Source organism: Crocodylus porosus, unplaced genomic scaffold, assembly GCF_001723895.1.
Source record: "Crocodylus porosus isolate Cpor-Errol unplaced genomic scaffold, CroPor_comp1, whole genome shotgun sequence".
NCBI lineage: Eukaryota > Metazoa > Chordata > Crocodylia > Crocodylidae > Crocodylus > Crocodylus porosus.
In genome coordinates this window covers 4,544,953-4,561,968 of record NW_017728914.1, presented here as the reverse complement: position 1 = coordinate 4,561,968, position 17,016 = coordinate 4,544,953, and the positions used below count along the sequence as shown (strand labels likewise).

General features: G+C 41.1%; 1 protein-coding gene across 4 annotated transcripts in view; it reads right to left on the bottom strand.

Moving 5' to 3' along the window:
* The window catches only part of SIL1 (SIL1 nucleotide exchange factor), a 234,451-nt gene that overhangs the window by 85,445 nt on the left and 131,990 nt on the right, over positions 1 to 17,016 (bottom strand). For 3 of the 4 annotated variants that reach the window (XM_019534832.1, XM_019534834.1, XM_019534833.1), the window contains exons 4-6: positions 6,700 to 6,820; positions 3,984 to 4,092; positions 217 to 408 (exon numbers count right to left, since the gene is read on the bottom strand). In XM_019534832.1, the coding sequence (XP_019390377.1) occupies positions 217 to 408; positions 3,984 to 4,092; positions 6,700 to 6,820 (422 nt within the window). The remainder of the gene's footprint in view (positions 1 to 216; positions 409 to 3,983; positions 4,093 to 6,699; positions 6,821 to 17,016) is intronic. The other variant, XM_019534835.1, reaches the window with a different exon arrangement.

Genomic DNA, 17,016 nt, shown 5'->3' with positions numbered 1-17,016 from the left:
TATTATATTTTATCTGTTAAAAATAATAATGTATTAGAGATAATATATAATAAAATAAGCCTGAAGCAGTCTTGTGAAACCTCTTATTGTCCTAGGACTGTCATAATTAAATAATTTGTATTATCCAATACTGAAAAGAAGAATAAAAATCACATTTATGACACCATATTCCCTGGAATTTACATGGGCGCTGCTAAAAAGATTTTGATGCCTTACCTGATGAACATAATACTCAAGATCATAAAGTGCTGCTATTTTTTCATCCAGCGTAGAATCAGAGCTGTTAAATTTGTTGATTAATTTAACCATAATTTCATAATCAGTTTCTATCCTCATGTTGAGTTGCTCAAATTCTGCCTTCAGCTCTTCTATGGGACGGAACCTTTTTCTGACATCTTCCAGATTAGCCTTGAAAATAAGAGAAGAAATGCCAAAGGTGAATGCAGATGATAAAGAGTAGGTTAGGGGAATAGGTCATCTTTAAATGTACACGTGCCCATGCAGCAGTTAAAAGTGGAATTATTCTACACAATAGTCTGGTACGTAGGCCCTCAGAGTAACAACCCCCTTTGTTTTTGGTGGAAACAATTCAAACACCTAAATCCAGAAAAGGGTTCCAGGCTATGAACCCCAATTAGAGGGGGGTGCCAACAGCTCAAATTGAGGTAGAATTTAAGTCACATCCATATTCTCAGCATTTTCTATTAGTAAGAGGAGGCAGTCCTCTGCTCAGTGCTGTGGCTGTCATGGTTCCCATTCTTAATTCTCCTACAGGGTGTTTAGGTGCCTGACTCAGAGCTAGAGGCCAAAAAGTTTGACATCATGATGCTGATCATAACAATGTTTAAGTCCATTGTGGATTCCGCCTTCAGTAGCTAACTCCACTTGATTTAAATTAGAGAAGTATGCCCAGGGGTTCCTGAAAAAAATCCCAACAGACATCCAGATGGCTTTGAAAATATGGCCCTTAGTTACTAGTATGAAAAAAAGATACAATGCCTAATACCTTAGTCTGTAGCTAGTGTTCTGTATAGCATATCCACCTCCTACACACCTCTCAAGATTAAGTAAAATACAGAAGCGGGAAGAATAGTTATTCTTGATTTGCTGAAAAACTAAAAGCGCCACAATGTTTACCCTACTCAATAAACACCAAAGGCATCTTCTCAGTTTTTTATATATGATCTCTCATCCCAGAGGATCTCAAAATCACTGAACATGTTTCAAAACCTTTCCACCCAGCAATGAAATTCAGGCACTCTACCCTCCAGTCTGGAAGGCAGCAGCTGTTAAAAAGCACTCCGCTTCCTTGTGTAGCAGCTCAGGACAGAGTGGGAGCACTTTATCTAACAGAGCCCAGAGCCCATGTTCACAGCAGAGCAGCGAGATACCTGAGCTAACTTTAAATGAGTTAGTTTGTTCACCTAAAGTCATCCAACACCACCAGCTCAGAGCTCCTACCATGGTTAGACCCTTCCCATACTCCAGCAAGTTTGTTTAAAGATAGTTTACATACCTCCACATTACAGTATGCAGTGCAGATCCACTCTGAACCACCCAAATTGCCCACATTTGTTACCAAATTTGTCATTTACCCAAAGTATTTAGGCAGGCGACTGGGGTTGTAGTCCTCCCTCCCTCCTCCATTAAACTCACTTTTTAAATGGTTTTGAGCTTGTCAAATACTGGGAACAAAACCCCAGTTTGATGATAAAACAGCACTGCAGCTGTTTTGTAACATCCCTCATAAGAACAGTAGCCTAAAGAAGTGAGGCTGAATTTAGCAAAATTAGAGTGAGAGCTAGTAAGAGAGATGTGGTAGGCAAGGAAGAAGGTTCTAACCAAGATATGAAAGGAGACAGTGAGTCAGGGAGAAAAACTCCAGAAAGTTTTTTCAGGCCACAGTGCCTGCACAGAAGATAACTCCAACACCAGATTTGCTTAGCTGTCTAGAGGAACAAAGCAGGGACTGGTGCTGTGTGAATGGAGAGAAGGAAGGAAGAAAGGAAGCAAAGAGAACAGTGGCTGAAGATAGGATGAGGCCAAGAGAATTTACAGAAACAAGGAAGTCCATTCTGAAGCAGCCTCTGGAATGAACAGACATCAGAAAACAAGGATGATGTGGTTACTTGTTTTATAAGTAGGACAATGACATTATAAAACTAAGAGGTTTCCAATCTCAGCATGACACCTTCAATATAGAAGGTAAAGAAAGAAAAAGAAATCCATGGACTCACACTGTCAAAGGGAACAATTTAGCAAGGAGAGTTAAGTTATCGTCAGTCTAATGACAGTTGTACAATTTGTGCTACTGATTGCTAAACACAATACACGTGGTACCGACATTCAAAATGCTATCACTTCTTGCCCCAGCAAAAGAAAAAGGTTTTAGCAATAGACTGTATGGGGACAATTGACTTCAACAGAGCTAGTCCAGTGATGACTATGGTTCCTGCTGGAGTAATGATTTTAAATGGAGCATTTCAGGTTCATTTGAGAGAGCTGTTTTTAGCTCAGTTGCAGGCACAGTATGTGTTCAAGTATTTTTTGGAAGACACAGGTTATTCCCCACAATAGGGTACTACTGCTTTTTACATTTAAATGGAATTCACCAAAAAACAAAAACAACTTTTATCAGCAATGCAGGATGCCAGACAACAAATAATCCTCCAAAAGGAAAAAAAAAAAAAAGAAAATACTAACACAGATATATGGGAGCCATGATGAGAAATGCAGAATTCTGGGGACTCGGGTGGTAACATCATAAACAGAACTTAACAAAAAACTAACTGCTCCGATGTCCAAGAACTCCTTGGCATCTAAAAATTTCCATTTCAACCAGATGGGATTCACACTTATCTCCCACTGCTCAGGACAGTGCCCTCACCATGGGGATATCAAACAAACTGACGTTCAACCAAGCAAGCCAAAAGAATGAACAGCAAGAAAACAAAAGGGACAGCAGCGAGAAAAATCACCACACGTCACAAAAGTGTTTGTGAACAGCACTCTTACTCAGATCTAACCATAATGATGCACAATCAGAAACAATAAGGAAGCAGCATCCTATCAGAAATGTTACTGATGTCCTAACTTTGGGTTTATAAGAGACATCTGCCTTTTCATTTGTAGCACCTTACATCTGGCATTTAGGTGGCTTGTGGGGATGGTTATATCGAGATTTCAACTTCCAGTTGTCTGGTTCAAATATGGCTTAGGTGGCTAGTGATCAAAAGACACCACCATTAGATAGTTGTTCTGTTGCTGGACTGGTGACCTGAGTGCACTTCTAAAGTGCACATATGGCCACATGGTAAGAAACCAAAACTAGCACCTTCTTCAGGGAGAACTAATAAAATACTCATTATCAAGAAAATGGCATGCTCTAGGTATAAATACAGAAGTACCGAAGTACTATACAAAGGCCTTTAAGGCCAAAAGAATAAAAATTAAAATAAAATAAAAAAAAACCCCCTGTAGTTCCCCACTGCCTCTGCACCCCCTGCCTCTCCCTCCACTGCCTCCTGGCAGCTTCAGGCCCCTGCCCCACAGCCCCCTCTCTCCCACCACCCGCCCTTGCCCTTGCTCCAGTGCAGGCAAGTTACATCACCACTCAAGCTTGGACCACAGAGCATGGCCCCCACAGCAGCATGGAGCTGGCATCACTGTTATGAGGACAGGTGGGAGCTACGATCTATGCCCCTAGTTGAAGCAGGGATGGAGCCTGCCAGTGTCACAGCAAGAATGCCACCCCCTGCCTCCCGATCTGCCTACCCCCTTACTGCCTTCTTCATTGCCTGTCTTATAAATTGCTTGTGTATAAAATCTGAGCATCGTCTTAAATTCAGGCTCATCTTGTATTCTGGTAAAAACAGGAAGTTTTCTAGCAACAGTTCTTAGCGTGTTTTTTTTATTTTTTAAATGCAAGCTACACAGAGCATTTATACTAGTGTCACACAGACTGCTTTAAAAATGGAGACGACCTTTACCTCCATTGTGCTTTTTGTCTTTTCATTTTCCTTCAATTTAGCCAAAGCCTCCTTGAGTTCCTGCGATGTAAATGAATTTGAGTCAATATCCACCTTGTCCAGCCTTGCAGAAAAAACAAAACATTTGTTATGTAGGGGAATAATTTTTTTTTTTTAAGGAAGAAAGAACAACACAGCAATGAACCTTTTCCTGGAGAAAATATTGGGAACTAGAATTTCCCCATATATTGCATGTAACATACCAGCAAGTTAATGCTACAAGTAATATCCAGTACTTAAGTTTGAAGTGTGGCTTTAAGACCCTTTATCTTTACAGTGATCTTTGCTTGGCAACCAAAAGACCCTCAACGTTAAGTTTTAGGATTCAGAGTGTAGGCTCAGTGGCATAAAAGCCATAGGATTGCATGATGTCTGGGCGGTTCATTAGTTTCCCTAGTGTGGACCCGGTACTGATAGTTGCCATGACAAACAGTGATCCGCTGTGATAGATTTTGGAAATCCATATGTGAAAGTTTGGAAAGCCATATGGAAACCCAGAATCTCAATTTCCAACATACAATGAAAACAGTTTCAATTTATGGCCCTTGGCTACCATCTAGAGATATATAAACTAGGAAATATTTTATAAACAAACAAAAAGTAGCACAGTTGTCCCCAGAACTGTCAAAGACCATATGCTCATAAGATATGGGTGCATTTAGTTCCAGAGCTGGAGGCAGGGATCTTGGTTTTCTCAGTTTAAAAAGCCCAAATTCTCCGATAAAACTCCCCCAAATTCTCTGTTTTATTGATATATTTACAATTGTAAAGCAATTTGGAAAACTAACAGTGTCTTATTATAATAAAATATTTTGGCATTATTTTCAGGTTTTTTTTCCATCATGGAAAATCAGAGCTTCACCTACCCCTCTCACTCACCAGGACAAGGGTCCAGCTCTGGCTGTCCCAGCCCTGCCCACTGCCTCGAGGCACTGAGCAACCCTGATATGCCAGTGCTCTGCCCCTGCTCCTTCCCACGCTGTTGCCCCTCAGTCCTGACCTGCAGCCCTCCATTGCTGCCAGTGCCCTTCATACCCAACCCATAGCCCCCTCACCCTGCTGGTGTCCTTCACTCCTAACCCACAGCCCTCCCATCCCCACAGCCCTCCTGATGCAGGAGGACAGGGTGGGAAGACTTGGTGCCACCACCAGCACAACTGGGAGCCCTGTGCCAGCCACACTGCCATGGTGAGGCACACCCCCTTCCTACCCAGCAACAGCAGGTAGGTGAGGGGAGACAACTCCATGTCACTGCCACCCCCACTGCTACTGGGTGGGCAGGGGGTGCCTTGCCATGGTGGTACAGCTGGCACGGGGATTCTGGCAGTGGTGGCAGCAGCACCAAAACCTCCCCGCCCTGCACTGCAATCCTGTACTGGGCCCCACCCACTGGGCCACAGAGGTGGCAGGCTGCAGCCACATGCCTGCTGTGGGTGCATGTGCAGATCTCTGTCCTGATCCCCCGGCCCGGCCCTGCAGCTGTGCATTCCAGCCCCGGGCACTGTCTCCAGCCCCAGATGCAAACCCTGCCCCAATCCATCCCTCACTGTGTCTACTGCCACCTCAAACTGCCCGCACTGTACCCCTCTCCCCATAGACTAACCTGCTGGCAGCAGGGGGAGCTGCTGGCTGGCTGTACTGCTGGCCATGTACACGTGTGCACACATGTATGTGGTGCCCCTTACATCCCACTTCCCCCAGGCCCAGGCCCAGGCAAGTAGTCCCTTGCAGGCTGGAACTCTCCCAGCCTATAAAGGGGAAATCTATGGTTTCCCATGTTTTTCTCCTTTAAAGGAAAAAAAAAAATCTGCATTTTTCCACAGAAAACCTGGATCCCAGCTCATAACCAAAGCGTAGGGTTGGGCTGCGTCTAATTCAAAAAAATCAAGAGTGAAACATGGTCTCCTGGAAACAATGTGTGCTACTCTCCATGAATTGCCCCAACCCCTCCTACAGATTTAGAGCAACTAATTTCGGTATCACGTGCTTTTGCGCTAGTAAAAGGAAACCTAAAGGCTGGGATTTCCCCAAATGAACAAGCTTCTGCACGCTTGGCAGGGGGCACAGAATGGCAGCACTACTATATTGAAGAAAAATAAGTCTTCCTACATTCACAAAAATCTGTCTTTGTAAAAACTGCACACAGAGAAACATAGGTGCAAGCAACATATTTTAGACAATTTTATAAAAAATGATACAGTGAATGCTGGTGACATCTTGAATGCATGTCAGCAAGGCCTGACATTTAAATGGCTGCTTAGAGCTGATGCACAACGGCAAGTAAACAACATGTTGCATCTGACTCTGCAGTAGAATAAACAAAGCGTACTCTAAGATACCCTACTGCATAAAGTTCTCAAAAAATATTTTTCATCCCACTGCTACAGAAGATTTAAACAAACAAAGGATATCTACTAGAAACTACATGCCAGATTCAGTTTCAGAATCATGGCATGAAAATCTAATGAACATGTCTCCAAATACATCAGAAAGGCATTTTGCTACATATGTCAAAAGGAAGCAACACAGTTAGGCCCCAATCTTCTAAATGCTGAGCACCCAAAACTCCACTTAAAGTCCCTGGGATCTCTGGCTCCTAATAAAAGGAACAAAAATCAAACCCCCATGTACCTCTATACAGCAAAAAGGCAAGCAGTTCATTCTACTGTACCTTTTCCTTTTTTTCTGGTCTTTCATGTCACTTTTTTCATTTGTGCTATCTGGAAGTTTGGCTTCTTTTTCTCCTGTCTGAAGATTTAATCGCACATGTAACCCTGCAGGAATAGCCTGACCTACAAACAAAGGTTAGATTATTTTAGGTCACATTTGTTCTTCTCAAGATTTAGCACACTGTGTGCACTGAAGTCACACACGTCTATTCCAGTGCTGTACCACAAAGAGTCAAGCTTGCAAACCAAGTCCTGTATGAGGAAAGGGACCAGAGTTATTCGCTGTTGCTCAAGTACCTCTCCCAATTCCTCATGCCACCTTGACATGAATGCAATTTAACCTCTGGAGACACAACTGTTAACATAGCTGACACTTTATCCCCCGACCACATCACACAGAACTCCTCAGTGAAACAGGGAGATTGGGTAAAGCAGACTTTCTGGTGAACAAAGGACACTGACTCTTACAAACACAGCTGTGTGGGTTAATTTAGAGCCTGTATATTTGGAAAGACAGAAGCAGAATACTAGGCATGGATAGAGAGGGTATAACAGCCACTACTACCTAGTTATGATCATTACTTCCTTCCAAAATTTGACTTCAGCCAGGTATACTGTGGATCAGGGTTGGCAACCTATGGCTCACAGGCCAGATCTAGCCTGAAAACATCTATTTTAGTCCACATTTTATTATGGGCCTGCTGATTCTCTAGCTGTTTCATCCAGTTTGCATTTTGCTAAAGGTGGGCTGATCACCTGCTCCAGCCAGCTGCTGCAGCTCACAAGGAGGGTTGCTCTTCCTAGCCGCGGCCTCTGCTCACGATTGCTGGAGTGGCTGATGGGTAACGATGGCCCGTGCTACCAGTTGAGCTGTCTCTCCCTGTTCTAGATAAAAACCTGTTGCATCAGGTTTTGGAGTTACCACATTAAAGGAATATTTGATCAACATTGAAATGCCAGAAAACTTTAGTGTCAGTAAACCACTAGGGTTAGATTTTAAATCGATAGGATAGAATTTTACTTCACACCAAAAGATATAAAATACAGAGTTATGGTTAAATGCCCCTCCAGTGAGGTCACCACTAGCCAGGAATATTTCAGTATGTATACATATTCCATTGATGAGAAGGAAATGGCAGTGTTTCATCCCATTTCCTTTCTGCTCTCTCTTTAACTACAAGAAACCAGCCTGACAGATAGGGGTGCAGCTACAAAAAGTTTAGGAAGCAGTGCTTACTGACTACCATATCCTTGCTCCCTTAGGATATTTTTTCTTAAATCTCTCTTTGTCTGTTTTGCTTATTCTACAAGATGTCTGGAATGAAGACCGTGGTTGTTGCTGCACAAGAGATATATAATACTTCCTGCTAAAAAGAAGCAAACACAAACATAACTAACTCTAATCATAAATGTCTTCTCATAACAGAAAATTCTCCAGTCCAGAGAACGACTGGGTTGACTCCACCAACACAAACCAAAGATCTTTGTGCAGAATTATTCTTCCTAAGTAAACTTCGAATGCTTGCCATAGCAAAGACCAAAAACATAAACAGTTTAAAACCTAAAGCAACTAACAAGTGGATTTACAAAGGTGGGGGAAAGCCCACGCTGGAAGACTTTCTATTTTAACAGGGCCCTTTTATGATAAATCAGGTCTTTTCCCCAACTGGGTCTGTTTAGTAGGGTGAGTTCTCCACCCCCCCACGTTAAATATATAATTCCATTGTATATTAATTAGATCAAGGAAAGCAGACAAAGGCAGACTAAAGAAAAAAGTCTTTGCATTGGGGTGGGGGGGGAGCCTCACTTTACAGATTTTCCACCAGAGACTCATGGCTCAGGTAATACCGGGGCTTCCTTTCCTGATGCAAACCAAGGCACAGGCGTATTTTGCATCATCTATCCCATTCATAGAAGATGGTATAGGACAAGGTTTGGTATGAACTGCAGTGATAGGGATGACTGTTCTCCTAGTCAGGAAGTGGCTAGTAAAAGATTTTAAGAAAGGCTTTACAAAAGTTGAGAGAGAAGAGGATCTCATCTTCTTCTGTCATTCAAGAGAATGTTGAAGGTTTCTCGGCAAAAGAACACTTAAAATGCAATTACAAGGAAGATTGTCCAGGTATGTAAAAATCTGCCTGAAGAAGTAGTTAGTCATATTAGTCTGAATTCAGTCAGAATGCAGGGTAGGTATGCACCTTTACAGAATAGCTAAATAAGATTACATACAAGAGAGCACAAGCATCTGATGAAATGAACTGGGATTCATGAAAGTTTGTGCCCCACATACATAAATAATCTTATTTAGTTAGTCTATAGGGCTAAGTACAAACAGTCAAAAAGGCCAGAGGCTGAACAGATTCAATCTTCACAGATTACTCAAAGCTGCATAAACTGAACCAGAAGCAAGTGAACAGACATTTACTTTTGATTCTGGAAATGCAGCCATATGCCTGCAGCAGCCCAGGTCAGAAATCGAGGGGCACTAGAACACACCTCCCTGCTCAGCTGGATTAGACAGTTGGGCCAAAGCTAGCCTGCCCACCCTGCAAACTGGGGGAGATGCAAAGTATTCAGGGATGCTGTGGAACTGGGAGTTATCTTGAATCTGGAGGGAATCTGGGGCAGAAGTTCAATAAACCAATTTAATCTAAAAGAGTTAAGTCTAATACTACATCCATCCAGGTTAATCTTAAATAGGTTCCGGCCATTTTGAAAGCGGTTTAAGTGCGCTGAACTTCTGTTGTGTTACAGATTTGAACCAGCTTCCAGTTACCTACACCAGTTTATTTGTAATTTCTGTATCTAGCCTAAAGGTGCATATTTACCCTGAAAATCTTTGTGTGTCAGCCTTTCTTAGGATGAACACTACCTAAACTATGAGAAACGCAAAGAGAAAGCAAGGTTCTTTTAATCCCAAAACAAGTGGAATTCCTCATCAGGTCAGAGCACCTAGAAATAGCTGAGGTTACAATGCAATACAGTGCAGTACAGTATATTCTAGCTTGCACATTCTGCATGCATCTGGCCATGTTAGCGTGCTCTGTTGCCAGGGGAGAGGAACAAGGATGATGGTCCTTACTTAAAAGAAGCATTAAAAAGGGAAAGAAGCAGAGCACAGCATACAGTAGGACTGAATAGCTCCCATGTGACTATTTCTCTTAGTTTCTATTTTCAGCAAGCAGTAAATAAAAGCAAATGTGATTCCCAGGGTACGTGAGCTTACAAATGCAGCACAACTGAATTAAGGACTTTGCCATCAGAAAAGGGACACAAACATTTCTGCTTGTATTTCTTCATATATTCTTGAATAAAGTCTAGACGTGCTCTGGGAGGCAGGCGCTTTAATTAGAGTGGCACTCTAATTAAAGAATCCAGAGAGTAATGTGCATCAACGTCCCCACACTGAAAAATGGTGGCAGGGGCACTTTAACTAAAGCCAGAACAAGCTGTAGTTAAAAAGTGTCCCCAGCACCATTTTTCAGTGCAGGGATGCTGACATACAACACTGGAGTCTGCTGGAGCACAGTAATTACCATGCTACAGCAGACTCAATTAATCAAGTCTGCTCCAGCACATTGTAATTACAGCGCATTGGAGCAGCCTCAGTGTATGTGTATAGGTGACCCAAGACTTCAGCAGCTCCAGGAGCAGAATTCTTAGGTTGGACGCATTTAAAACATTCAATCAAGGTTCCTTCTATGTTATGTGAGAAAGGAAGACCCAGTCGCAGCAAACAGCTGCTCTTAAACTGTCTGCCAAAAGCAAAAAACAAATAACTGCCCAATTTTTAACAATCTTTGTTTATTTGCCCTAAAATATTCCAGACATTTGGGACAGGGCAAAAACTCTTTTTGTGTGGTGTTTTAAATATTTTTTAATGGTGCTTTTCAGGATGGACCGACTTATAAATCAGCACACAGGAAACCTTCATTTTATTTATTTATTTAAAGTTTGCATCTTTTAGAGATTTTCCTTAAAGAAAAAAAAGATTCTTTGGCTAGTATAAATTTCATGTTACCTTTTACTAACGTGGAGGATGCAATAGATCTATTGCTTTAAAAATCATGTAGCTTCATGTGCATTTATTCAAATTCTTAACATCTGCAGCTTTTTAATTATGTTAGAAACTGATATAAGATATATCATTAACAGAAGGATTATATTTTTACTTATGATTTATGCCGAAGTATGTGGATGGGTATTATTCACTTAAAATGTATTAAAGGCTATTTCAAAAATATATTTATTCACTAATTAAGTTGACCCTACATGTGTTTGATAAGTGTGAAAAAGTTAATTAATCAAACAAGTTTTGTATTTAAAACTAAATGATTCATTAAAACAAGGGAAATAGTGTTGCTGGAGAACTCAACTGACTGATTTTGGCTACCATAATCATTATGATTTTAGAAGTAGTAGATCTTATCACCTCACACCTTGTCTTAATTCAGTAGATTGGTAGAGGAAATTAGCCTTCCTTTTCAACTCCAAATCTATTTCTCACCTTGGAATGAGCTAGTCATTGCACTGAACTAGCTAAATACATCAAAAAGAAGAAAATGCTCTGCTTATACCTGAAGAAAATACTACTGCCATCAGAATCTGGTTCCACAGACTTGGCTCATTTTCCCCTGGTCACTGATCTCACATTCTTTAAAACTTTGGTAGTAAATATATATACTTCTTGGGGTTTTTTAAAATTTAAATTAAGAAAGCATTTAGGGCACTTTTACACTGGGGGGGGGGAGCACTTTAATTAGAGGAGAATTGAGAGCCGCTCCAATTAAAAAGTGCCGCTGCATCTAATGTATCGGTGTCCCCATGCTTCAAAATGGCGGTAGGGGAGTTTGAACTAAATCTTGTTCGGTGCACCATTTTGAAGCACAGGGACACTGATGCACGAGATATGGGAGGCTGCTGGAGCATGGTAATTACTATGCTCCAGCATGCTCAATTCATCAAGTCTGCCCTGAAATGCTGTAACTACAGTGCATGTACAGGCACCCTAAAATTTTAGGTTTAACACAATTCTCATTTGCAAAAGAAACTGTTATTTTAAAATAATTTTCATTTAAAAAATACAGACCTTTCTTAATGTATCGTTTTTAAAACCTCCAATTTAATTTATGTGAGTTCAAAGCTGGCAAATGCATCAGACAAACAAATGTACTTTCTTTATTCAAATGGTCCTATGGCCTGGAGACCAGGAGGCCAAACACCCTTCAATGGCATGCCAACATAGCCCGACCTTGACAAAGAAATACTACTACTAGAGAGAAAGGACAATTAAGTCACTTCTGTCCTCAGCCTCTTCTCTGCTGGGACACACAAAAAGGCATCCCTAAAGCACCAGATTGTTTGGCTGTGTGGACACCTCTCCAGCAGGAAATAGACTGAGAACTCAACTCATGTTACACAGCTAGTATCCACTAAACATCAGGGCAGTGCTTTTCTCAGGCCAGATTTGATCCAGTGACCTCTAGCTGAAAGGGTTTCCAGACCACTTCCAATCCCCGAAAACAAACATCTCCCAGCTTTAGCTGTAAATAATAGATAGCATTGAACATATAAAACATTATCACAGGATAATGGACTCTTGATGCTAGATAAAGGCTGAGACATTTATGGGAAATAAATGTCAAGACAAAGCTAAGACATTTATTTCCAAGACAAGAGACACTAATCTTATGACAAAGTTCTATTACTATAATTTTATTCCAATTCCAGTTATAAATTAATATATTCCATTTATAAAATGGCCACTGTTGTGGTGCAGAGACACTAGATAGCTGTACAATTACTGACCTATTACATTCCAGCATCCAAAGACACTTAGAGAATAAACACATTCTGTGCTTTCACCAATTGAAACCAGTTTATGTATAAAAAGGGGCATGACTATATTTTATGACTTAAGCTGCTTTTGGAATAAACAGATTCTGGTTTATAGCTGGTCATATTGACTATCTGAATATAAAAGTATTAGAGCACTAAATGTTTCTAGTATCTTCCTCGAGTGTTCACATCCTTTTTGTTTAGTCACATTGTCTGTCTTGAAAGTTGCTTTAAAGTGACATAAAGAAAAGATTTAATTTATAGCCCTGTTCTTTTAATCTTGGTCAGCCAGATTTTTTCAGACATCTGCTTATTTCTTCTTATAATATATTAGACAAAGTAACAACACCAGAGTCAGCTTCAAGGCAGCAACTCACTCTCAGGGGTTCTGCTGACATTTATAAACTGATCCTATTTCTCTCTTGTGTTTTATGTTATCAGCTAAACCTGTCGACTTAAATTATTGCCTTGTAACCAAATCACAGTTATCTATTATTCTGTTATGTGTACATTTCTGAAGCTTTGTACCTATATCAAGTTTTGCAGGGGTTGAAAACAAGTCGACAAATAAATAAACAAATAGAAAACAGAATGTGTTACCATTATATCGACAAATGAAGTGAAGAATCATATACACAGAGAGCTACTAAGATGATAGGACTCCTGCACTGCAGAGCTGCCATGCAGTAGTTTAAACAACGCTTTTGGACATCCCCCTTTTCTTTTCTTTTTTTTTTTTTTTTTTTTGACAGGGAGCCAATGATCAGACACTTTACCATGTTAAAGGATAAGAGCTAAAGTCTAGCCTATTTTCTCTTCTTCCCCCCTGCGCCCACAAAAACAAACAAACAAAAAACAATAAAGGGATTGATGTGTTATCTGACTTGCTACTGGCCAAGGCTTGCTGCTGCTCTTGGAAGTCATGCGTCGTCAGGCTAGTGGTCCAGGCATGCCCTACACTACCCACAAGTAAGCCAACTGTGCGCCTTGTGGATGCATAACTATTAGGGCTGTGTGAAATGGCACCATTCTGTTTCGCCTTGTATTTCAAGGTTTTGACAGAATAGGGTTTCGTTTCAAATTTCATTTAGATTCGAAACAGCTGTTCCATTTTACTTAATTGAAACAGTGAGGCTATTTCGACATTTCACTAGATCAGGCTGACTCCCCAGCCCCGGCCCAACCTAGCGCCAGGAATGGGAAGTCAGCCCAGCTGGACTAACTTCCCATCCCCAGCACTATGGTCAAAACTTTTTGTTTTGAAGCCCTTTGTTTCATTTTGATTTTGCTGTTTCGACCTTGAAATGAGTCAAAACAGTGCTGAAACAAAACAGCTGGCGAAATTTCGCACAGCCTTAATAACTATAACTACACATCTGTGCAGCGCAGCGGGATGCCATTTACCCCTTCACCATATGCAACACGCACCTGGTTGTTTTTTGCCTTCTTTCTCCATGCATACATGTTTCGGAGGGAAGACCAAGCCCTAAATTATTGTAGAGGAATTTTAAGGCATAAAAATGGAAGCTGCATAAATTATATGCTTTGATACACACAGGAAGTAATACAGAAATGACTTTCAACAACTTTTTTTATCCCAAATTCATGCTCTTGAGACCTTCACATCACGCCCTTGTACAGTATACACAGAATAGATAAGATTATGAATTCTGAACATACGTGGCTCTGTATGAGCTCCTGTTAGATTATTTGAAGTTAAATACCACTGAGAAGGTCAGCAGCCTTAGAAGTGCAGTAAGACTCGGCCTCTACTCCAATTAATAAGCATGCGGATTTTGTGGATGAAAGAATATTTTTTGAGGATAAAATTAATTCAGAAGTAATTTCTTTTCTATACCACAAACTGCAGATCCTGAACAGTTTCTTCAAGAATTAGCAACAACTAAAGCAGTGGTTCTCAGTCTTCTTGGACCCAAGCCACTCTATCCCTGGAGTTGAGGCAAACCTCCATAATAACTTCTATAAACTGAATGGCACACAGTTTCAAAAACAAATTCAATACAGCACTTACCGCTTTGCAGAGGGGCTTGGCAGTGAGAGTGGACGATCAGCAAGGAAGGGACAAGCCTGAACCTTCATTTATATGCTTATCTCTTCACACTTCATGGCACCCTTCAAAGGATCTGGCAGCACCCCAGGGTCCTGCAGCACCCCGATTGAGAATCACTGATATAAAAACATGGGATGCTACAGTAGCAGAGCGCTGATTAGATGTTCCATTAAACCTGCCAGATCCTTTAGGAACCAAATCTACCCTGATCACATTTGCCTTTTTCAAACCAGTTCAACTAGGTTTGGGCTCAGAATTCTTTCTGCATTTAACATTTTTTTGAGCAAGAAAATGTAAAAATTCACAAGCCAAGAACCTGTGGGGGGGGGGCTGGAGACTGAACAACCTTGGACACATCTGGAATCCACTTCCCCCAGAAAGCCATTTAAGTGCAAACTTGACCACATTTAGAGAAAGGTGTAAAATTAATCATTTCGCCCAGGCCCTTCCATAACTGAGAGCTGTGAAACTCAACCCTTCCAGCCCTGACCACTGCTGTGAATTCCCTATGTCCATCCTTGAGTAAGCTCCCGACTGACTGCAGTGACAAAATTATTAAGTGCAATGCAAGGTGTTTACCTATCTGATGCTAGGTGGGAGTCCATCTCCTGTCCAGACAAAGACCCACAATACCCACCCTAATCATCTCCTGTACATTATCACCTTCTACCTCATCCTTTATTTCTCCCCCCAAGGTAAATGTCCTGATTTACCACCTCAACAAAATTATTTATAGTGAATTATGACTGTGCTTTTCACACTTAAGTGAAACTACAGCTCAAGGAAATAATCTTCTTGATATATGAGCAAGTAGCTCAGTAAGATCTACCTATCTTCTCTTTGTTTCTTTTTGAATAGGAGTATGAGGGCAAAGGGATTTGTTGCAATATAGACAACAACAGAACACACAAGTCTGTGTATGTTACCAACAAATAAAGTAGCAGTACTCTGTTATTAAAAAAAATATATACATACCTAAGTTTGTACAAAAAAAGTCTAAGGCTACACAATTACCTGATGATAAAGTTCTTGGGCTAGGATACATCTTCCTTCTAACACATGACTGGCATAGTCAAATCCCAACTCAAGTGTCAAAGGACTATACCACTTGAAGGGGTCAGTTGGGTCATCAAGCTTAGTCCTCTATGCTGTTTTAATTTTTATTATTATTTTTTAAAAACAAACATTAACCCACAGCTCTAAAAAATATCATAGGACACAAAGGATCATCTCACTCCAGAGCTGGGGATATTTCAAGTCTTACAGAACTGGTGGAGCAGCTGGGTGAGCTTAGGATTTATCTATAATGCATGGATTCCTCAATACAGATGCATCAGACCAAAAACCTGGAGGAGCCTTCTGGGAGTACTGGCCAGAAGCTGACTCAGGATTGGTGGACTACAAAGAAAACCCTCAGCCTTGTGCCCTAAGCTGTGGTGAACCTTCCTTGGATGAAGTCAAAGATCTGGGTCTTTATATGGACTGTCCAAATAATAATGTAGGTTATCACCAGGAGCAGATCTGGAGGCTGAGAGAGGAAGGGAGGGGGGAAGAGGGTACAGTGGTACAGTTGCACCCTCTCCCACATTAATCCCTAGTTCACCCAAAGTGGGTATAACAAATTAATGCACATACCAGTAAAGTTGTATTCGTTTTTGCTTGGATCTGAAATTGGATAATGCAGCCCTAGGTCCCTAACATATTAATAAAGCTTCTAGTTTCTTTTTACTGGGAGAAAAATGTGTTGTGTTAGATGTGATGATGCACTACACCATCTGCACCCCACTTTTCAAAATCCTAGATCCTCCCATGATTAACACCGGCATGACAGAAAGCAAGCCAGTGAAACATTATTATTATATAGAGGTTTGAGCTATACCCTGACTCTGAATTTTCTGCATGGCAAATGTACAGCATAGAAGAGATAGCCAAAAGCCCTGACTTTTACAAGGGTAAATTACAATGTTGCCCAGATTGCAAATCCAAGTTGTTGTTTTTTTCATACAGAAGGATATGATAATGTGTAGGGTCAAGAAGAGAAAGAGCACTGGAATCTCACATTTTTATCTGTTCCTGGTCTTCTGCTCCTAGGGCCTTTAAAAAAGCATGTGTATATTAGGGGTGTGTGAAGAGGGCCCTATTCAACTGGGATTTGGCCCGAATCAGGGGCAGTGATGCGGTTCATTGATTCAGATCACTGCCCCTAATTTGATTTGGCCAAATCTGAATCTGAAGATTGGATGCTGAAATGGAGAATCAGCAATTTGGACACAGGTACAGCTTTTTCTACATACCTCGAGGTACTAGCACAGCTCATAAACGCTCCCATGGAGGGGCTCATGAAGCGTCCCACAGGAGTGCAGGACTTCAAATGCTCAGCAGCAAACCCACCCGCGAACGCACTAGGGGG